The sequence below is a fragment of the Henckelia pumila genome, chromosome 4 (genome assembly GCF_033568475.1).
Source record: "Henckelia pumila isolate YLH828 chromosome 4, ASM3356847v2, whole genome shotgun sequence".
Classification (NCBI taxonomy): domain Eukaryota; kingdom Viridiplantae; phylum Streptophyta; class Magnoliopsida; order Lamiales; family Gesneriaceae; genus Henckelia; species Henckelia pumila.
The window spans coordinates 214641616-214660774 of NC_133123.1; the positions used below are offsets into that span (position 1 = coordinate 214641616).

Genomic DNA, 19159 nt, shown 5'->3' on the forward strand with positions numbered 1-19159 from the left:
TTTTTGGCGCCGTTGTCGGGGACTGTTTAGTTAATATTAGGATAGATTATTTGCTTGAGACTAGACATTTTTTGTTCTTGCATTATTTTTTTTATTTTTAATTATTAGTTATTTTTTTCTTACTTGTGAGGTACTTGGAGATGGATCATCGACAGATGTTCATAAGTTTTAGCCAACAATACTCGGAGCCCTTCTATGCTGCTTGGGGGAGATTCAATTATTTGGCTAACAGGTTTAAAGGTCATGATTTTTCGAACTACACTCTAGTTCAAATTTTTTATGGTGGTTTGGATGAGCTAACAAGACGTTGGGTAGATTATGGAGCTTTGGCCACTGGCAGTCACTTGTTCAGCAGAGATGAAAACAGTGCGATGCACTTGTTAAATGATATGGCAGATTTCGACTACCATTGGCATTGTGATCCTTCACTGCAGAGTTGGAGTCACCAATATCCTCCAGATATCGACTCTAAAAATTTTTCGAACCAACCACCGGAGCGTCAAGAAGAGTGTGTAGGGTATTTTGAGGATCATGTGGCTCAGTTGAAGAATCTTTTACGGCAACAGAAAAAGACAAATCAATTCTTAGAAAGTCGTATCAAGTTTTGGAGTCTTTTGGATGAACAGATTGCACTTCTTAGAGAACCAAATTTGGAGATCTGCCAAGAGAGTGAAGTAACTGAGTCAGCGCATGAAGAAATAATTTTTGAGAAATTTTCTTATGAAGAAGAGCCAATAGTGGACTTGGAGGAGGAAGAAACATACAAGGCTACATATTTTACCTCGTCAATGGTCGTTCCATGTACACCGTTAGAAGATTCTTTCTTGCCATTGACGTCACCTCCAGCATATTCCATCCTCTATGAGCTTCAGCCTAGATTCGGAGTCTCCTTCCAAAATAAAAAATTCATACCGAGTATTGCTGGACCGACGAGCTTTCCATGTCAATATCACGCCAAGCTCGAGGGCGAAGGAAATCAAGACCCATATGTAGAGTCGTATGATTCTTACTATGGGCGGCAACCGCTCTTTGATGGTTGCTTCTGCATAGTCGGGCTGTAGACTATAAACTTAGCGCTAACTGGGAGGCAACCCAGTGTTATTTCTTTTTGATTTTTATTTTATTTTTGTTTTTTGTTTTTTGTTTTTGTTTTTATTTGATTTTTGTTTCTTTCCCATGCCATTTTGTCATGCCTGCCGATACATCGAGACTGCTGCTGCTGTCCCAGCTGATACTGTCAAGAAGGAAGAGGACGAATACGCAACCAGGGGAGTGTTATTTTTGTTTTCATTGTGTGTTTGTTTTGCATTTTGTTCATTGTTCTAGAGCATTGGGGGCAATGCTTTGGATAAGTATGAGGGGTGTTATTTAGTTTTGTTTCATTCATCATTGTCTTTTGCATTTATTTGGTTTTGTTTATTGCATATAGTTCGTATTCATGCATATCATTATGTTTTGTGTTTGTGTTGTGTGAATAAGTAGAATGATGAATGTTGGCCGATGATGATAGAGTTGTAAAAATATAAATTTTTTTTGAAAAAATGTTGATTTTGATTGAACATGAGAAACTGTTGGTTGAATCGTGAATCATCTTAAGCACGCATGTTAGACTGTTTTAGTGTAGCGATGTAATTGATGAAGTTCGTGTTTGCTTGATCATTGCACGACAATAGGTGTTTGTTGATCATGATAGTGTCTTTGGATTTCCGATGATTGTTAGACATTGCATGTATGATCTTGGGCGTACCAATAAAAAAAATTTGAAAATTTTTTGTGAAAAAAAAAAAAGTTAATTCCATCCGGTCTTAGACAATGATTGAAACCCTAATCATTCTTCCATAACTAAGTTTGCGGGTTAATTGGGATTGATGCTCCATCCGGGCTATAGACGAGGGGATTGAAATCCGAATCTTATCTTAGTTATAACTAAGTTTGCGGGTAATTATTGGGGCTTATAAAAAAATATCAGGTGCAAAATCCGGAGGTACGTAATTAATCTCAAGAAAGAGCATGTTTTTGTTTGGGATTGTTGGGATGAAGGAGTGCTGGATTGTGATACTTGCATTGAATTATCATAGGTCGCTAAGCCTTCTTAGAACAGATTCTTTTGAAGTTGCACGAAACTAGAATGACATGGAACACACACACGTTTATGTTAAACTGACAGTGTATTGTGAACAATTCAGAAGTTTGAGGTTTTTTTAGTCGTTGAAGTTGAAACTTGTCGGAGGCTGAAACTTGTCGTAGGCTATGTTGTTCATGATTTATTTTTACTTATATCGTTGTGTGCATATTGTTTTCTCATGTCTTGCTCGAGGGCGAGCAAGGTTTAAGTATGGGGGTGTTGATAAGTGCATTTTGTGTGCATTATTTCATGTTATTTTTATTTATATTTTGTGTGAATTCATATTGTTTTATGTGTGTGTTTATGTGTTTTAGTTTATGTGTGTGTATTTCACTCCTCGGGTTAATTTTGTAGGAAAATGAATTGTTGAAGAGTGAATTATGGATTTTCACCGTTCAAAATAAAGTTCAAAATGTTTTGAAGCTGCTGTCCAAATTTCAGCTCGATCCGACGGCTAGATCTCAAGTATGAATTTTTTAAAATCGTCGCGCGGAGCAGAAAAATTAAATCGCTCGAGCGAGCGAGACCTGGACTGAAAAAAAATATATTTGGACAGAGAGTTGCTCGCTCGAGCGAGACCTGTTCTCGCTCGAGCGAGCGTGGCATGCAGATTTCATATATTTGAAAACTCTTGGTCGAAAAGGAAGCTATCTTTTAGAGATCCTTGGACACTTAAATACCGATTTTTGCATCAGAAAGAGGGGTTCCGAACACAGACAACACAAGGGAGGCGGCTTCAAAGCTTGGGAGAAGATTTCTACACTTTTTCTTCTTCTGTCTTTATTTTTATTTATTGAATTATAATTTCAATTATTGAGTAGTTTGTTTTCAACCAAGACGACGTGATTGGGCCGAACAAATTCATGTAGAAAACTTGGATGTTTGTCTGGGATTTTTCAGAGTTGATTTTATTTTATTGATTATCAGATTTATATTTGTCTTGTGAATAGCCTGATCAACTCTTTGCTTGCATGTTATTCGATTCCAAGTCGACAGAGGAGGTTTTGATTTCGATCACTTTGATAATCAACATATTGTAAAATCGACTAGAAATAGAATTCGGTTTCAGTGTGCGGTTTGGGTGCAAACTGAATTTTCACAAATATTTAATGCATTCAAATTTGATTAGAATTACGAAAGATTAGTTCATCAATATTTGAATAGGTTTGATTGTTCTAGAAATAGTCCTTTGAACAAATTAGGAGATTCCCGTGAATTAAGATTAAATCTGAGTCCTAAATCGACTATATGTTGCATGATTTGTTCGGTACCTACGTGTGTCTTGATTGTCTTTGTTTTAATTATTTTTATCTTTAGTTATTTTTATTCTTATTTCTTAAGTAGTTTTTATTTTATTTTCTTATTTTATTTAAATCAAATTGCTTTTTATTATTTTGTCTAGATTAAGTAAAATAATTAATTCTTGAGAATTGACAACAGTCCCTGTGGGATCGATACTTGGACTCTCAGTCCACTTTACTATTACTTGACCTGGTACGCTTGCCAGTAGATTTATATCACACCGATTTAGCCGGTCAATGTGGCACTATTCTATTGGATCTACAATTTATCACATCTTTATCACATCCAATAGAATAGTGTCACAACGTTGGTGGGCATGATAGGTGGGCAGCATAGTAAAACTCTAAGTTTAATAATAAGAAACCTAGTCATTAAATATCGGTCTCAGCAGGAACAACTCGAACTCTAAATCTGGCTGATTATAATTTGACCTATTGTACTTGCTAGTTACAACCGATTTCAACAGTCAATGATCCACTAGGGAGAATCGCCAAATTAGTGCAAACTGTGATAGTGGCTTAGTTTCGAGTTGATTTTGAAGCCTTCAGGAATCATACAGTGGGTCGTTTTGAGCTTATGTAACTCAATTTCTTTATCAGGGTCTGAAGCCTGATTTCGTCGAGATCATTTACACCACCCTCCTACTCCCTCTCGCTTGCCATGTTGAGGGCTCAGCATTTTGGGGACAAAAATGTTGGCTTTCATGGTTCTTATCAGTGACATGTATTCTGCACTACCACTATTGCTCTGGCTCCCACCAAACCAACAATTGTCCCTACACCTTTTGTGGCCCCGTCGAGCTCTCTTCCGGGCAAGCCAGTCCCTAGACTTCCTATCAACCGCTTAACACCTCCTGAACTTTTGAGAACGCGGGATAAGGGCCTCTGTTTCAGTTGCTATGAGAAGTATAACGCAAACCACCGCTACCAAACGCTTCCGGATTTACATGGACAATGGTTAATATCTTTGGTGTGAAATGATTTTCTCCCAAGTTTCTCTCATCTTATAGGGTCATAAATTCTTTACTGATCTATATGGCTGACCTATTTTTGTTCAATGATTGTGCACGTAGTTTCCATGGAATTTTATTGGCATGGCCAACAAATCCGTTTGCAAGGAAATCATGTGCTTGGAGAACTACTTGTTTCTTACCAGAAATTATGTGGACGGATGTATCGAAACATCTCAGCTACCCTTGGGCCATAACCTTCTGCCATGTGGCCACCAACTCTTTTCCATATCTCAACTACTCTTTGGGCAAAAAATTCCCAGACTATTTAAACTCTGGAGTAGCATCATCACTGGTGTAAGTTGATTGGGTTTCAGGTTTTCATTGAGTATAAGCCCGGGGGCAAGAATTCTATAACTGATTCTCTATCAAGACTTACAGAACATGATGATAACAGATAAAGGGACATCCTTCTTCATGGCTATCTCGAGGACAACCCCCCCTCCTCTCTGTTAGGGATGGTATTTTACTCAATAAAAGGTGTTATTTTTTCTCTCCAGTAAGTCTTCCTTGAAGCCTTTATTATTGCAGGAGTTTCACAGCTCTCCAATGGGTGTCAGGCTGGGGCTCACCAGTACATTTGTGCGGTCGGTCGGCGGATTTCATTGGTTGAGGATGCATAACGAGGTGAAAGAGTTTGTGTCTGCTTGCCGCCAAACCACCAAATACCAAATACTAGACCGAGAAGCCTTGTGGATTGTTGCAACCATGGAGCAGAAAATACCACACAAAAAAGTGAAGACACGATTAACATGGACAATAGGTTTCAGTTCCTATACAAACTGCTTTCGATCCAAGTAGACATGATTATAATTAAAAGGTAAATATTTGTACCATTAGTTTTTCGTTAGCCATAATCTTTTGGTTCCTAAACAGCACCTTCTGTCAAGTAGATTCACACTCCATCTGATACATTAACATTAGGAGTTACAACTCCATCTGATAGATGTTTATGTCTGTCAGAAACACATGATGTAAGATAATTAAATATTCTCTCCTTCTCATTATATATATTTTTTTTTTCATTTTATCAACTGATCAATTGAGTCTTGTAGACGATCTCAGGATTCCATAAGAAGCTCTGTCTCAACAATATAATGAGATATATCGAAAACTGATTCGATTTTATAATTTGTTACATCATACGGTTATCAAGGAAGGATATGTTTATTACTTGCAAGTTGGAACACCAAACATTGTGTGCCGGTTTGTGTCACCTACAGAGGAGGAGCAACGGGAATCTTCCAGCCACTTGTAGGCATTTATCCTTTTAATATTCATAGTGTTTGAAGAAGTCAATCCATAGAATACAACATAATATTACATGAAAACTGTTATCGAGACCTAACATAACAAAGCTCATTTAATGATAGTTTTATTATATTAAGGACCACCTTACACTGAATATAGTGTAAAACAAGGCTCACCCTCATTTGCAGTCCATTGATAAGTGCAAAGATCACTCTTTCTTGTCCATGTCATTAACAGTCTTGGTTTCTTCCGATTCCTTTACAGCACTAGGCGATGATGGCCCATCTTCTGCTGGCTTTGCAACATCACCAACAGCAGCCTCAGTTGCCTGCCCTTCAGCTGTACCATCGGTTACGGGAATGGTTGCTTTCACGGTTCCAACTTTCACATATTTGCTCATGAATTTGTATTCCCAATCTTGCAAGGCATCCAGCTCAAATACACCAAGACCCATAAGATCACCATTCAGATCTTTCTCATCGAAAGACATCTTTGCAAGAGCTCTACTTGCATCCTTTCCAGCAAACAAGGCATACGGGCCACCAGGGCCATAGAACATCCTGCAATGCGCATAAGTATCAGTAAAACGCAATGGTAGTGCCAGAACTCTATTCCAGAAATATATACATTTTGGGTTCAAATAATATCAGGAGCAAGAGTGTGAAGGGTAAAGAGATCATATCATGTTTGCCGGCATTTTATGTGCAATTTAGATTTCCAAGTTTCAGAGTTTTATTAACGTAAACCACAGTATGATGTGAAGTAGATTCTTCGGATGCATCAACACGACTAGCCTAATAAAAAAATAATGAGAAAAGTAAAAGACATGATGAACACATGATGAAAACTAAATTTCATTAATATCCCAAGTATAAAAGACAATACTGAACTTGAGAAAAGTAATTCTAAATCCAGGACTAAGAAAGTGCAACACGGTTAGTTTTCTTTTTTGCCATAACTCCAAACCCACAAATATAACTGGTTGGTCACACAATTGATATATATTGCATTTGAGTGAATAAAATATTCCACAAACTAGGTTGACAACATATGAAAAAGATAAACTGACGTTAAGATTTGTTTATTCCATAAGCAAGAAAGCCCAAGTGAATAGAAAATAGGAGCCTAAAAGGTTAATCATCTACAATTGTCACAAGAATCCAGTTTTTGATTCACTAAACATACATCACAAACTTAACAAAAAAAGGGGGGAAATCAACGTTTTTAACTATCAAAGAAAATCAAATTTTGACCTAGAAAACAGTCGAGCCAAAATAATAAAAATTAAAATCAGAGCAGAGAAATTCAAGAAAACAGCAACCCAGATACCGAAACCAAAAATTGAATAACTGCAATTTGTACCTGCTCTGCGTGACATCATAAATCTGACCCTTAATTGCCATAAGCAAAGGTTTGTTGGGGTCAGAGCCATCATAGTGTTTGAGGTCCCCTTCACTGATCTCGCCCAGCTGCACTGGAGGAGGCAGAGGCTGCTGCGTCTCCTCCTCAAAGCCCCTTGAAGCTTGCTGATCAGAAGATCCAAAGAAATTCGAAACTATGTAGTAAAGAGTTAGACCAAAAGCAACAACTGTGAAGAACGTGGCGGGAGAGAGACCTGTATATGCGGCGATCGATTCCTTGAAGGTCTCCCACAATTGCAAGGCCATTATTGTTTTGTTTTAGAAGAAGAGAAGAAGAAGAAGGAAGACAATTGTATTGTTTCAAGCTTTTTCTGTATTTTTGTGTGTTGAATATGCTTTTTTGGACTTTTCAGCTTGTGTTCAAATTTCTATATATAAAATTATGGAAAGGAACTTATTTTGTTGTAATTTATTTTCTTTATTATTTTAATTAATTTAAATTTCCATTACCGTATTTTAATATAGAGTTATTTGCACGAACCATCCCTATGAAATATTAAAAAGATATGGTTTTCCACTATGAAAATTTAATAAGCACCTAAGACCTTAATTTTTCAAAATATTTGCATACGTGCCCCAGACACATATTCATGGTCAAAATCGATGGCAGTTTACCAAATTATCCTTGATTATTATTAAATTTATTATTTTAATTTATATAAACATATAATAATTGTGGGTTGGGTATCTCCATTAAGGCATTCTCCTCATCGTAATTCACTCTGTTCGTTGTCTTTCTATTTACTTCAATGCCTATGCCCTAATTTTCAAATCCAAAAATCTTACACCAACAAAGCGAAGGAGTAATCGAAACGTGAAAGGTAAATCTCTGTTTTATTATGATTTTCGTCTGTTCTCCATTTCGAGCACAAGGTAGTAAATGGGTTGCAAATACGCATCTTTCGCCGCCGAAATAATTTATTTGTGCGTCTCTTGCGTCAATAATTTCACTCTGTAATTCTCATGATCCGCACGTAGTCTCCGAGCTCCTCGAAAAAATCGAAGTTGAAGAAAATGCCCCAATACTCGTGCCAAATCGGCGACTCCAAGTGTTGCAGATTTGCTTCTGTACCTTTCTTTCACGGGCAATCCGTGTAAAATCGGCGGCTAAATTTCTTTCCCCTTATAGAAATCGTTATTTTTTTTTTGAAGCATTCAATTTGCCTCTCCACAACTTTAGCTTTTTTTCTGATGATTTATGGAAAAAAGGTCTAGTCATGGAGGCTCAAATTTTAAGTGGTCTTCACGTGGGGGTTTTATGTTTTTCTCCATTGTTTTACCTTTAAAATATCCGCTATATTCTCTTTAATATATTTCTCTCTGTTTTGTTCCAACCTTGATTCTGAATTCCCTGTATACACATCGCATACTACATGGCATTGAATGTTTGAGGTGTTATGGTGTTGTTTTATATTGAATTTGGAAATTTGAATGGGTTAGAGCAGAAGCATAGATATCGTTGAAACTTTCTGGCCACTTTAATTTATTTTCTCAATTTACGTGCTATATTTTCCAAAATTTAGAGTCTTCTTGAGTTGAGTTGCATATGAGTCATCGATTAAAATTTATTAGTCTAATCAATTTATTTTTTCTTTTCAGATGGGAGATGGGAATGATGAACCTTCACTTGTTCATAATGAGCCAGCAAAAGAAACTACTGAACAACAGCTTGATACAGTTTTTTTACGAGTTCAATCAGAAACTAATATAAATGATTTCTCTTGGGATGATATAGATCAAGGTGGATTAAGTGATCGTAGTGAATTTGATGACTCCTCTGATCAAGATTACAAACAATCAGAAGAATCAGAAGATGAAGAATCTGCAGGTTCTGATATTCCAAGTGATTTGTTAGTGGATGATGATAATTGTTTGGGTGAAGAAACTAGTAAGGGAACGCGAATAAGCATAATTAATGAGTTAGAGACAACAGGTGATTGGTGTGATGACATTATTATAGATGATGATGATGATGCTCTGATTTATGAATATTCGGATGAGGAAGGTCCTAGAAATCCAATTTTTAGAGAGGGCCAAGACTTGAGTAAATTTAAACTAGTTGTAGGAATGAGATTTAGAGATTACAAGCAATGTAGGGATGTTCTAACTGATGTAAGCATTCGAGAGGGGTTTGAATTGACCTTTTTAAAAAATGAGAAGAGTAGAATAACTGCGAAGTGTAAGGAGAATTGTGGTTGGAGATTTCATGCCTCCGTAGTGATGGGTGGTCCTACTATTCAAATAAAGACATTGAAAGGAAAGCATACATGCCCAAGGGTTCGTACAAATTGGAGAGCAAATTACAAATATTTGGCTGGTATAATTGAAAGAGCAGTGAGGGAAAATCCAGGTATGAAGGCAGATCAAATTTCACAGTATGTTAGTAGAGAGTGTGGTGTGGATGTCACTAAATGGACTGTGTATAGGGCTAAGAAACACGCTATGCAGAAAGTTAGAGGGGTTGACAGTGTTCAATATGCTATTCTTGGAGATTATTGTGAGACTATTTTAAAATTTAACCCGGGAAGCAAGATTATAATTAGGAATCGAGAGGACAGTGATCTACCTACATTTGGTAAGCTATACTATAGTCTATTTGGGTTGAAAATTAATTTCTTAAGTGCTTGTAGACCTATAATAGGACTAGATGGTTGTTTCCTTAAGACAGCTTTTGGAGGACAGTTGCTTGGAGCTATTGGTAGGGATGGCAATGATGGAATGGTCCCTATTGCAATTGCTGTGGTAGATACTGAAAATTATGAAACATGGACATGGTTTCTTTAAGAGTTATTGGAGGACATTGGTGGAATAGGGGAAGATAGGTGGAATTTTTTATCTGACAGACAAAAAGAGGTCTTTTAGAGGCATTGAAGGACTTAGTACCAAACTGTGAGCATAGATTTTGTGCGAGGAACATGCTTCAAAATTTCAAGAAAAAGTTCAAAAATCCAGACTTGATTCGATTGTATTGGAAGGCAGCTGGTACAGGAAACAAGAATGTATTTGATATTGTAATGAAAGAGATTTCAGATCTTGATTTAATCCCAATCATGAAACGGCTGCAGAGTGGCTTGGAAAAATACCACCCAAACACTGGGCTAAGAGCCACTTTCTAACTCAGTGTAAGTCAGAGTGTTTCGTGAATAATATTTGTGAATCTTTTAACAACTTGATTCTAGCAGAAAGAGAGCAACCCATAATCACTATGCTTGAGGGAATAAGAAACAAGATGATGAAAATGATACAAGTTAGGAAAAAAAGCATTGAAGAATACACAGGGAATATATGTCCAAATATATTGAAAAGGATTCAAAAAGCTCAAGACACTTCTAGTGTTGGAAAACGGTGATCAAATCAATCAGAATTGATACCCGGTGCAGCGGAAGTTTTTAAAAATTTTATATGGAACAATTCCATATCATGGGTATCAAAACTTTACGATTAAATTGTGCGTGTAAAATTAAATAACAATTATAAATTTTTACCTTGAAATCTCGAAACGAGATTATGAACACCAACAGATTACTCTGCTCTTGTTGTATATCCCAGGAACTGATGGACGAACAATTCTTCAATCAGGTCCACGAACAGAAGTTTAATCCCTCTGATAGATTGCACTAGAAAATCTATCAGAAGTTTCTACGAAGAGAATTAACGAATTTGATCCGTTAAACCAGACTGCAAATTCAAAATTCACAGGCTGGAATTTCTCGAGCAGAGAGGGAGAGGGGGGGGCGGCCACTTATAGAAAAACCAGGGTTTTCGAAAATATTTTGTGACCTCTGTTATGTAATTTCTGTACTGCAATAACTTATTTATAATGTGAGCTGCTAACAGCTTAGGGCCCATTAGTCATAAGTTCAAGCCTGACAAGCAAAGCCCGCATGTTCAGAAATTAATATAAAATTCATCGTGACTCAGATTGATAAACCAATTTCACCAATGTGCACAGAAAACCATTTCTGCATCTTTTAAAGTCAAGATAAATTTTCTGAATCCGAATTCAGTGATTTCCAAAATTGCCCATCCCTATGTCATTTTAGGAAATCTTACTCCCTCTACTCTTAAATAAGAAGTCCCACTTCTTTATTCACTAAATTTAACTCTTTAAATTTAATTATCTCAACGGGGATTAAAAATTCATTACTTGTGTGACCCTCAATGGTTCAGGGATACAGCTAGCCGTGGGCTCACAACTCCTTGTGACTCGGAACAACAATTTCCGACTTGCCCATCGAATCATGGTAAGAGCGCCTAGCAACATCGCCCCATGATTCCCTAGGTATCACTGATAGTGCCTGCAAGAACCAATAGATTTTGGTTAGCGTACAGTACGGTCCCTTCATCCATATATCCCGATCGAATCAACAACCATTGGTAAATCGAGAGTCGTTCGAGATTCGATAACTATGCAATGCATCTTGAAGATCAAATAGTGACATCGCATGTGCTACTAAGAAACCATTTCTTAAAACACATCATGTACTCTGGCCAGAGATTCGTCACACTAATATCTCCTCAGATTGCATAGGATATCCATACTAGCAAGTATGTGGTGAATCCTTGACAAAAAAGCATCGACTCCTATATGTGTCGTAACTGTACCCAATCCCGATACCTGATGACCCCAATAGAGTCGGTAAACGAGTCAAAGCACAGTACTAGCATATAGAGTCTCAATGATGTTTCAAGTAGTAAGGACTAATGGTGTACAACCAAAATCGCGGACTTTATCCACTCGATAAGTGATAACCACTTGGAAAGTCCGGATAGGGTAGTTCGATCATTCATCGTATGAATATCCATTTGCATGCTTTGAACATCTTTATGTTCCATACCAATGAAACGTGGTACTCGGCATCGCAAATGCTAGTCTCAATCTCGAGCGATCCTTATCCTTATTAATGGACGGCTCAATCGATTAGGAACTGTTTAGAATATACAGTGACTATAAGATGTGTTTCATGATAAGATGTGTTTCATGATAGCCATCCCCATGTGCCACCACATCTTACATACACTATAGTATATTCAAGGTCTTCATCTAAACATCTTATAGTATGTCACAACATATTATAAAAGTGTAAATTATATTAAACAAAAGATTGTTTATACATAGAGTCATAAAAGCGCTTAGCCACAAGTTGGCTCACCGGGCACCCACTCTTTCATCTAGGAGTTGTTTTTCGATATATTCTGGTGAGGAAGAGTATCAGATCCAATATGTAAATGGAATTGGTGTTTTGGAACAGTTTGTCGTCAAATTAAAGGATAACTCATTCACTTGTGGTTTTTTCCAGATGCGTGGATACCCTTGCTGCCACGCAGCTTGTGCAATTGCTCAAGGTAGACTGAAAATTCAGGATTATGTGGCAAGCTACTTCTTCAAAGATGAATACCTAAAAGGGTATTCACATGTTATCCATGTTGTTCCAGGTGTGGTGGACTACTGTAAGTCTAGTTGTGCACCTCTTGGACCACCTCCCATAAAAAAGAAGAGAGGCCGGCCCAAGAAAAACAGAAGAAAGGACCCGGTTGAAGGCAAGAGTGTTTCTACTAGAAAAGGCCTTACACATACTTGTTCTAGGTGCTTGGAAGTGGGTCACAATAAAGCAACTTGCAACAATACTATGCACCCTAAATCAAAGCTCAATAAGGTTGTTAGTTCATTGCTTTATCTAAATTATATGTGAAATAAAAATTTGATGTCACTGATTTTTTTGTGTCATTATATAGAGGCCAGAAGGTGTTGGAAATGGTGATGAAATGGGACACCAATGCACTCAAGCAAGCAGTTCTACCTTTGCTTCAAGAAAGGTACTACTGATTTGGTATACACATGCCAACTTTAATTTAAAATGTTTCCTGAAACTACATTCCACTTGCAGAAAAAAAAGAGTAATGAATCAAGGCAAACACAAAATAGTACAACGGGACAAGCAGGTGATACACCGAGAGAAAGTGTTGCACAAGACCATGTTTCAATGGTGATGACAGTTTAAACCACACAGTGCACTACATTCTCGTAGAAGAAATAGTTGGTTTCGTTATCATTTTGTGAACTTTATGGTTCATATCATTTTGGTGTATACTCTCTAGTGTGCTAAATAGGAAAGAAAATATGTATGTTTCTATCATTTTGGTTTGGTTTGGTTTGGTGTGATACAGTGGTACTTTTGGATATTATACTCTGTGTTGTCTCTAAAATATATCTACTTGGATTTATTTCTTGTTTTTTGTTTCTATATTTCTTAGATTTTTGGTTATATCGTTTTGGTTTTGTTTTCTGGTTTTATGTGCTTGTTTTTATATCATTTTTTTGTTTTAATTTGCTGTCAGTTTGGTGTATTTTCAAAGGGAAATTGAAGTGGTTGATTATTATTTTCTCGGTTTTAAGAAATGGATTTGTTAGTTCTGAAAATTTTGACAGATTTTGCTTGCTTAGATCACCCACAGTTTGTTTACTTTTTTGTTGCGTTTATTATTTTTTGTTTAGGCAAAGGAAAATTTTCTGTGGGGATTTTAGAGCTTTTTTGTTGCTTCTGTAATCTTTTTTCTCCCTTCAAATGCATTTATATATGCATGTGTGTGTTTTGAATTTGAAAGTATGATATTTTGAGACTTGAGTGTCTTGTTTGAGTGTTGCTTTTGGTTGAGTTTGAGATCTTGGGATATGCAGCCAAAGTTCAGTATTATGATTGTTTGCTGTTGAATTACTAGACCACGTAGAATTCTTTAGGAATTCAATCGTAAGTTGAAAATATGCAACATAAGAAGAAAAAAGTACAGGATTATATATTTCAAAAAATATTTTTGGAAGATAACATATTATATTATAAAATATATTTATAATATTAATTAAAATAATTATATCAAAATCGAAATAACCGAATCGATTTAGTAAAAAATCGAATCGAAAAAAAACGGTTTAGTAAAAAATCAAACCGAATCGAAGAAAAACGGTTTGGAAATCGGATTATATATTTCTAAAATCGAAAACCAAATAAAAAATCGAAAATTGGACCGAACCGACCAATGAACAATTCTAAGATTCTTCATTCTTTACAAAAAAATTAATATTCGAACAAATTTGATAAGGAAAAAAAAATGTTTTTTTTTTTGTTTTGGGGGTTATAATTTTGGCAGATTTAAAAGAATAAAGAAGGGTCCTTAAAATAAAAAAGAATAAAGGAGGGTATTTTCGTACCAATGGCTGAAATTTGGCAAAAACACACTCAGTCAACGCGCTTGTTCAACATTTTCCATATTGAGGGTAAAAACGTGCAAATATTTTGAAAAGTTAAGGGATTTGGTGCTTATTAAATTTTCATAGGGGAGAACCATATCTTTTTAACATTTCACAGGGGTAGTTCATGTAAATAACTCTTTTAATATATTCAATCATAACGGGCCGATAACGAAATTTATTTTAAAACATATATTTTCAGATTAAATTTGTGATGTCATTAGCATATATTATATTATTAAAATTTTGATTAGGTTTGCTCTGAAACGATTCCACATGTTTATATAATTATATATTCGCGAGACGGTTTATCCGATGCATATTTGTAATGAAAAGTAACATTTTTTTGTTACTTGAATCGGAGACTCGTCTCACAAAATTGACATGTGAGACAATCTTATAAGAATTTTTGTATTAAATGTTTTAAACAAAAAACTCTTATGAAACTTTCTCAATACATATGTGGATCGAGTCAATCTATCTCAAAGATTTATATATCCGTGGAATCATCTCACGAAAAAACATTCTCAATATTTTAATAACGATATGTATATTTCTATTTATTTATTTATAATAGGTTAGAAAATTGAATTACGTTAAAAAATTAATCAACATATCTCACTAGAAAAGAAAATCAACTTTTGAAATTGATAATTTCAAATCAACCAAACCAAACCAAACCAAACCAAACCAGAATGGTTTGATTTTAATTATTTTTAAGCATTAATGGCTTGGTGGTGTTAGCGATTTAGAAAATTTGATAGACTAAGGGAGGCGAGTTGATGGATTTTTATTAAATTTTATGAAATCTCATGGAATACAAACAGACTTTCATTAATTTTTTGTAAACTTTTCGCTAGAGCCGTCAAAATGGGTCGGGCTCGTCGGGCCAGCCCGCCCCACCATGAAAAAATAGCGGGTTGGGTTAGGGTTTTGCTGGCCCGTTCGAAGGCGGACCAAAACAAACCGCGGGTTGGGGCGGGGCGGGGCGGCCCGTCTGTTTTTTCAAAATATAATTTTTTTAATTTTTTTTAATTATAGAAATAAAAACACTTATTTTTAAATAATGTAATTTTAAAATTTTAAAAATAGTATTTGATAGATTTTTAATTTCTTACATTATTATTTTTTATGGTTAAATATCTATTTATATTATTCATATTATTTTGAAATGTGATTTTTTATCCAAAATATAATAGTTAACATCAAAATTTTATATGATTTGTTTGATTATGACATTTATTATTTGTTATTGTATAACATTTTTGATATATTTTTTCCAATCTCAAATACTAATTTTGTTTTTTGAATTTTTTTATAATTTTTTTAAATTTTGGCGGGTTGACCCACCTAGCTCGCAACCCGCTGCGGGGCAGGGCGTGGCGGGTTGGAGTTTTTATGGTCCGTTTGAAGGCGGGCCTAAACGGGCTAACCCAAACGGGCCGCGGGTCGGGACGGGGCGGGTCGGCCTGTCTGACAGCTCTACTTTTCGCAGAACTTTTGTAGAAATTTGTAAACTTTTCATACAAGACTTTTGTTAAAACACAACCAATCTGAATTTAATTATCTCTACTTATATCTTTGCTTTTATTTTCTAAAATTATTTTTATCTTTTGTGTTTCACTGAACACCAGCGATAGAAGCACATGTAGTTGCGTGTGTGATAAAATATATGAATATTTTATAAATTTTTGTCATGAAATAATGTTTTATTTGATAGTTGAAAATTAATTATTGGTAAGATAATATAAATTTAATATGATAATATAATCAAATTGATATTTGAGATATATAGGTGTGAAATTAATCATAGAAACAAACATAATACATATTGGTTGAAAAAAAAGTTTAACAGGATAGTAGGAAAAGGATGTTGAGAAAAAGGTGGACAAAAAAAGGTAAAATTGGAAGATGATTTTTGGTGTGTCATGACACACCAAAAAACAGTTATTATAAGATACTCAACTTTTATATAATAGTAAAGATATTAATTTTGTAGAAGTAAAAATTGTGTATATATATACACACACGGGGATTGGATCTCAAACTAATCAGGTGGTGTCTGAGAAAATTTCTACAAATCAACTGAGAAGTACTTCCAAGAAACTCTCACAAACACTACCTTAGTTTTTTTAAATTTTTTTTTCATCTTTTTTTTACGGAAAGCACTTTTTTTTTTTTGTCTTGGCAATTACGTTTATTGTTTCTTCTTTTTTTTCGTTTTGCGGGCCGTCAAATTATTTGTTTTTTTTTCCTTTTCCTACGTTTTGAACTTTGAAGTACAGACTTGCTTTTCATGCTATCTTGGCAGAACGTCACTTTCTTTTTCTAGAGTTCCAGATTTTGTAAGCGGCCACAGAAGCTTCAATATATAATTTTCAATTTCTCCACTTTGGGATCATTTATCATCATCACTACTACGTTGATTTATTTTATTTTATCCTCTCAAGTAGTTATAATATACATTTGTCTACATGATTGACATATTTTATGTTCAAGAAAGTTGAGTTTCCTATATTAGTTATTTTATTCTTGTTATTAATTTGTTGCATTTAATACGACATTATTGCATTGTCTTTCAAATCAATAGTGAAACAAGACAACAATCTTATTGACTGACCGATATTCTTGATGAATTCTAGTTCAAATATGAATTTAAGCATAAGATTGGTATGACATTTGATAGCTTAGATGAAGCTTGGAAGTTTTTTGGGTTGAGTATGGTGGAAAAACTGAATTTGGAGTTAGGAAGCATTATTTTAACAAGTTCAAGAACTGATTTATAACATCGTACAAATATGTTTGTTGCAATGAGGGTGTTCGTAAAAAAGACAAAAGAGGTTCTTTGAGACTCAATCCTCGGCTTGAGACTCAAAAAACGTCATCCTACTGTCACTGATAAGTTCTACAACCTACAAATTCTTAGATCTTTAAGTCATCGCACAACTTACACTTTACTATTCTTATATTCCTCCATTAGTACCCAAAACTTTCCCCACAAAAGTGATCGTATGCTAATAATCGTCTACTGATCCACTAACTCTTCTTATCATGATAGCTTCAGTAAAAGGATTTTCTCAAAACTTTTTCATGAAACGCAATTCAAAATTTTTCTACATCATTAGTCGTAGTCAAAGCTTCGTGAAAAATCATTGAAAGATATGCTTAAAAGTTTTAAATAAATAATTTATGCACGCCCGCTAAAAATACATGGTTTCGAAAATTATATTTTCGTTACCAAAATATTTTCTTAAAATTTTTCTCACAAGTCAGCGCATGCCTTAAAAATATGTTTGCATGCAAACAATTAATTTCAGACATCATTTTAGAAATGATAAATTTCAATGGAAGTTGTTGCTCTAAAAAAATTCTGAAAATTCTTAATCGATTCACTAGACTTGTTCAAGCTTCTAAAATCATTTAAAACATCTTTCAAAATTTCTTATGGCCGATCCTCTTATCAAAACTCCTCTACGCGTCCCAAACTCTCACTCATACCCAAGAATCAAATTTCAGACTTTAAACTCGAAAAGACAGTAACTTAAACAGCCGAGACCTCAACTTACAACAACTTATTGCAACTAGGCTAACAACATCCATCAACCGTGTAGTGGCAACTTAAAAAAACAAAACTTGAACGTTTGACGGCCACTAGAAAAAGCCACGACAACCCGAGATTTGGACATAAAAAATTTCTTAGTCTCAGCAATCAAGAAGAACAATTTAATAATTATGTCTATTGCCCCTAGCAAGAATCCCACCTCTCAAATCATACCTATCACACTAATATACATCTCAAACACTAAGTTAAGTCTCGGGTTACACTACTAATCCAAAATAGAACCAAATCCAAAAACAACACGACAACTAGGGAAAGAAACAAAAATGGTGTCACAACTTGCTTAATCTAATTGCTTGTTTATATTGACTTCTAGACTCTTCTCTACTCAAAACAATGTTTCTCTAACATTCTAGCTTATATCCCAATTTACCACACTTAATTCTTTTCTTCTAATACTATACAAACAATCCCAACAACACCAGAACACAGTCACCAGTTACAACTAACGATCCGAATCCTCGGTCGACTCAACTTCTTGACAAAAGAACTCACTCCCAACAACCCATACATAACTTGTAATATTCTCAACACAACATCAGCAACCATTAAAACAAGATCAAGAAAAATAAACAATTCCCATCGGAGACAGACGGTTTAAAGAAAACAGAAACAAAAAATATTAAGAAAATGTTTAAACATAATTTAAAACTTGATTTTCCATACACGCAAATCATCAATACCAAAGCTACGACCTCCTGATGTAGTACAAAAAGGTAGAAACATGCATTTTTAAATAGGTTTGAAGCTATCAATTAGAACTATAACTTTATTCTAAACCTTTCACTTTAATTCTAGTGCGCAACATTCTTCAATTCAATGTTCACACAAAAATTGCAATGATACCTTAAATTTAGTCTAGGTCCTCGCAAATTTCGGACTCACTAATTAACTTGCAAAACTTATATATATTTATCCTTAATCAAAACTATCCACTTACTAAAGTTAGACTAAAATTCATCCATAAGAAAATGATTTTCTTTAGTAACACCACAATTAATAACTCATAAGGTACAGTTAATATCCTCGGGTAGACTCTTATCTTCTATCAAATTGCAAAACTCACTAAATCTCTAAATCAACATGCTTTTAAAATAATTGATATACCCTAAAAAATACTTAAAAAAATATTAAACATACACCATACACTAAACTTCATGCATAAAATAAATTAGATAGATAACTC

General features: G+C 34.9%; 2 protein-coding genes and 1 non-coding gene across 8 annotated transcripts; 2 read left to right on the forward strand and 1 right to left on the reverse strand.

The window, feature by feature from the left end:
* Positions 1-5584: 5584 nt before the first annotated feature.
* LOC140865019 (membrane steroid-binding protein 1-like) lies at positions 5585-7438 on the reverse strand. The gene is made up of 2 exons (XM_073269501.1): positions 7050-7438; positions 5585-6247 (listed from the first exon to the last, which is right to left on the reverse strand). Exons 1-2 carry the CDS (start codon positions 7352-7354, stop codon positions 5896-5898), a joined length of 657 nt encoding a protein of 218 aa, XP_073125602.1. The 5' UTR covers positions 7355-7438; the 3' UTR covers positions 5585-5895.
* A 358-nt stretch (positions 7439-7796) lies between these two features.
* Positions 7797-13134, forward strand: LOC140863087 (uncharacterized). 6 transcript variants are annotated; one of them, XM_073266238.1, is made up of 6 exons: positions 7797-7929; positions 8708-8936; positions 12409-12454; positions 12545-12765; positions 12845-12925; positions 12997-13134. In XM_073266238.1, the coding sequence occupies exons 2-6, from the start codon at positions 8877-8879 to the stop codon at positions 13108-13110; spliced, it is 522 nt and encodes a 173-aa protein (XP_073122339.1). In that variant the 5' UTR covers positions 7797-7929; positions 8708-8876; the 3' UTR covers positions 13111-13134. The 6 variants fall into 6 exon arrangements, 2 of the variants coding, with proteins under 2 accessions (XP_073122339.1, XP_073122338.1); XM_073266237.1 differs by having other exon boundaries at positions 12409-12765; XR_012143832.1 differs by lacking the exon at positions 12997-13134 and having other exon boundaries at positions 8708-10230; positions 12409-12765.
* On the forward strand, positions 8077-8223 carry LOC140870252 (small nucleolar RNA snoR134). The gene has a single exon (XR_012147222.1). It is a non-coding gene; the product is annotated as a small nucleolar RNA snoR134 (small nucleolar RNA).
* Positions 13135-19159: the final 6025 nt, after the last annotated feature.

Bases quoted from the DNA above. Each gene is read 5' to 3' on its own strand.
- LOC140865019 (XM_073269501.1), bottom strand. From the start codon at position 7,354: ATGGCCTTGCAATTGTGGGAGACCTTCAAGGAATCGATCGCCGCATAT. The intron at 6,248-7,049 runs GTACAAATTGCA...TGCGCATTGCAG, and splicing joins TATGATGTCACGCAGAGCAG to GATGTTCTATGGCCCTGGTG.
- LOC140863087 (XM_073266237.1), top strand. From the start codon at position 8,877: ATGACTCCTCTGATCAAGATTACAAACAATCAGAAGAATCAGAAGATG. The intron at 12,766-12,844 runs GTTGTTAGTTCA...GTCATTATATAG, and splicing joins CTAAATCAAAGCTCAATAAG to AGGCCAGAAGGTGTTGGAAA. The intron at 12,926-12,996 runs GTACTACTGATT...TTCCACTTGCAG, and splicing joins CTACCTTTGCTTCAAGAAAG to AAAAAAAAGAGTAATGAATC.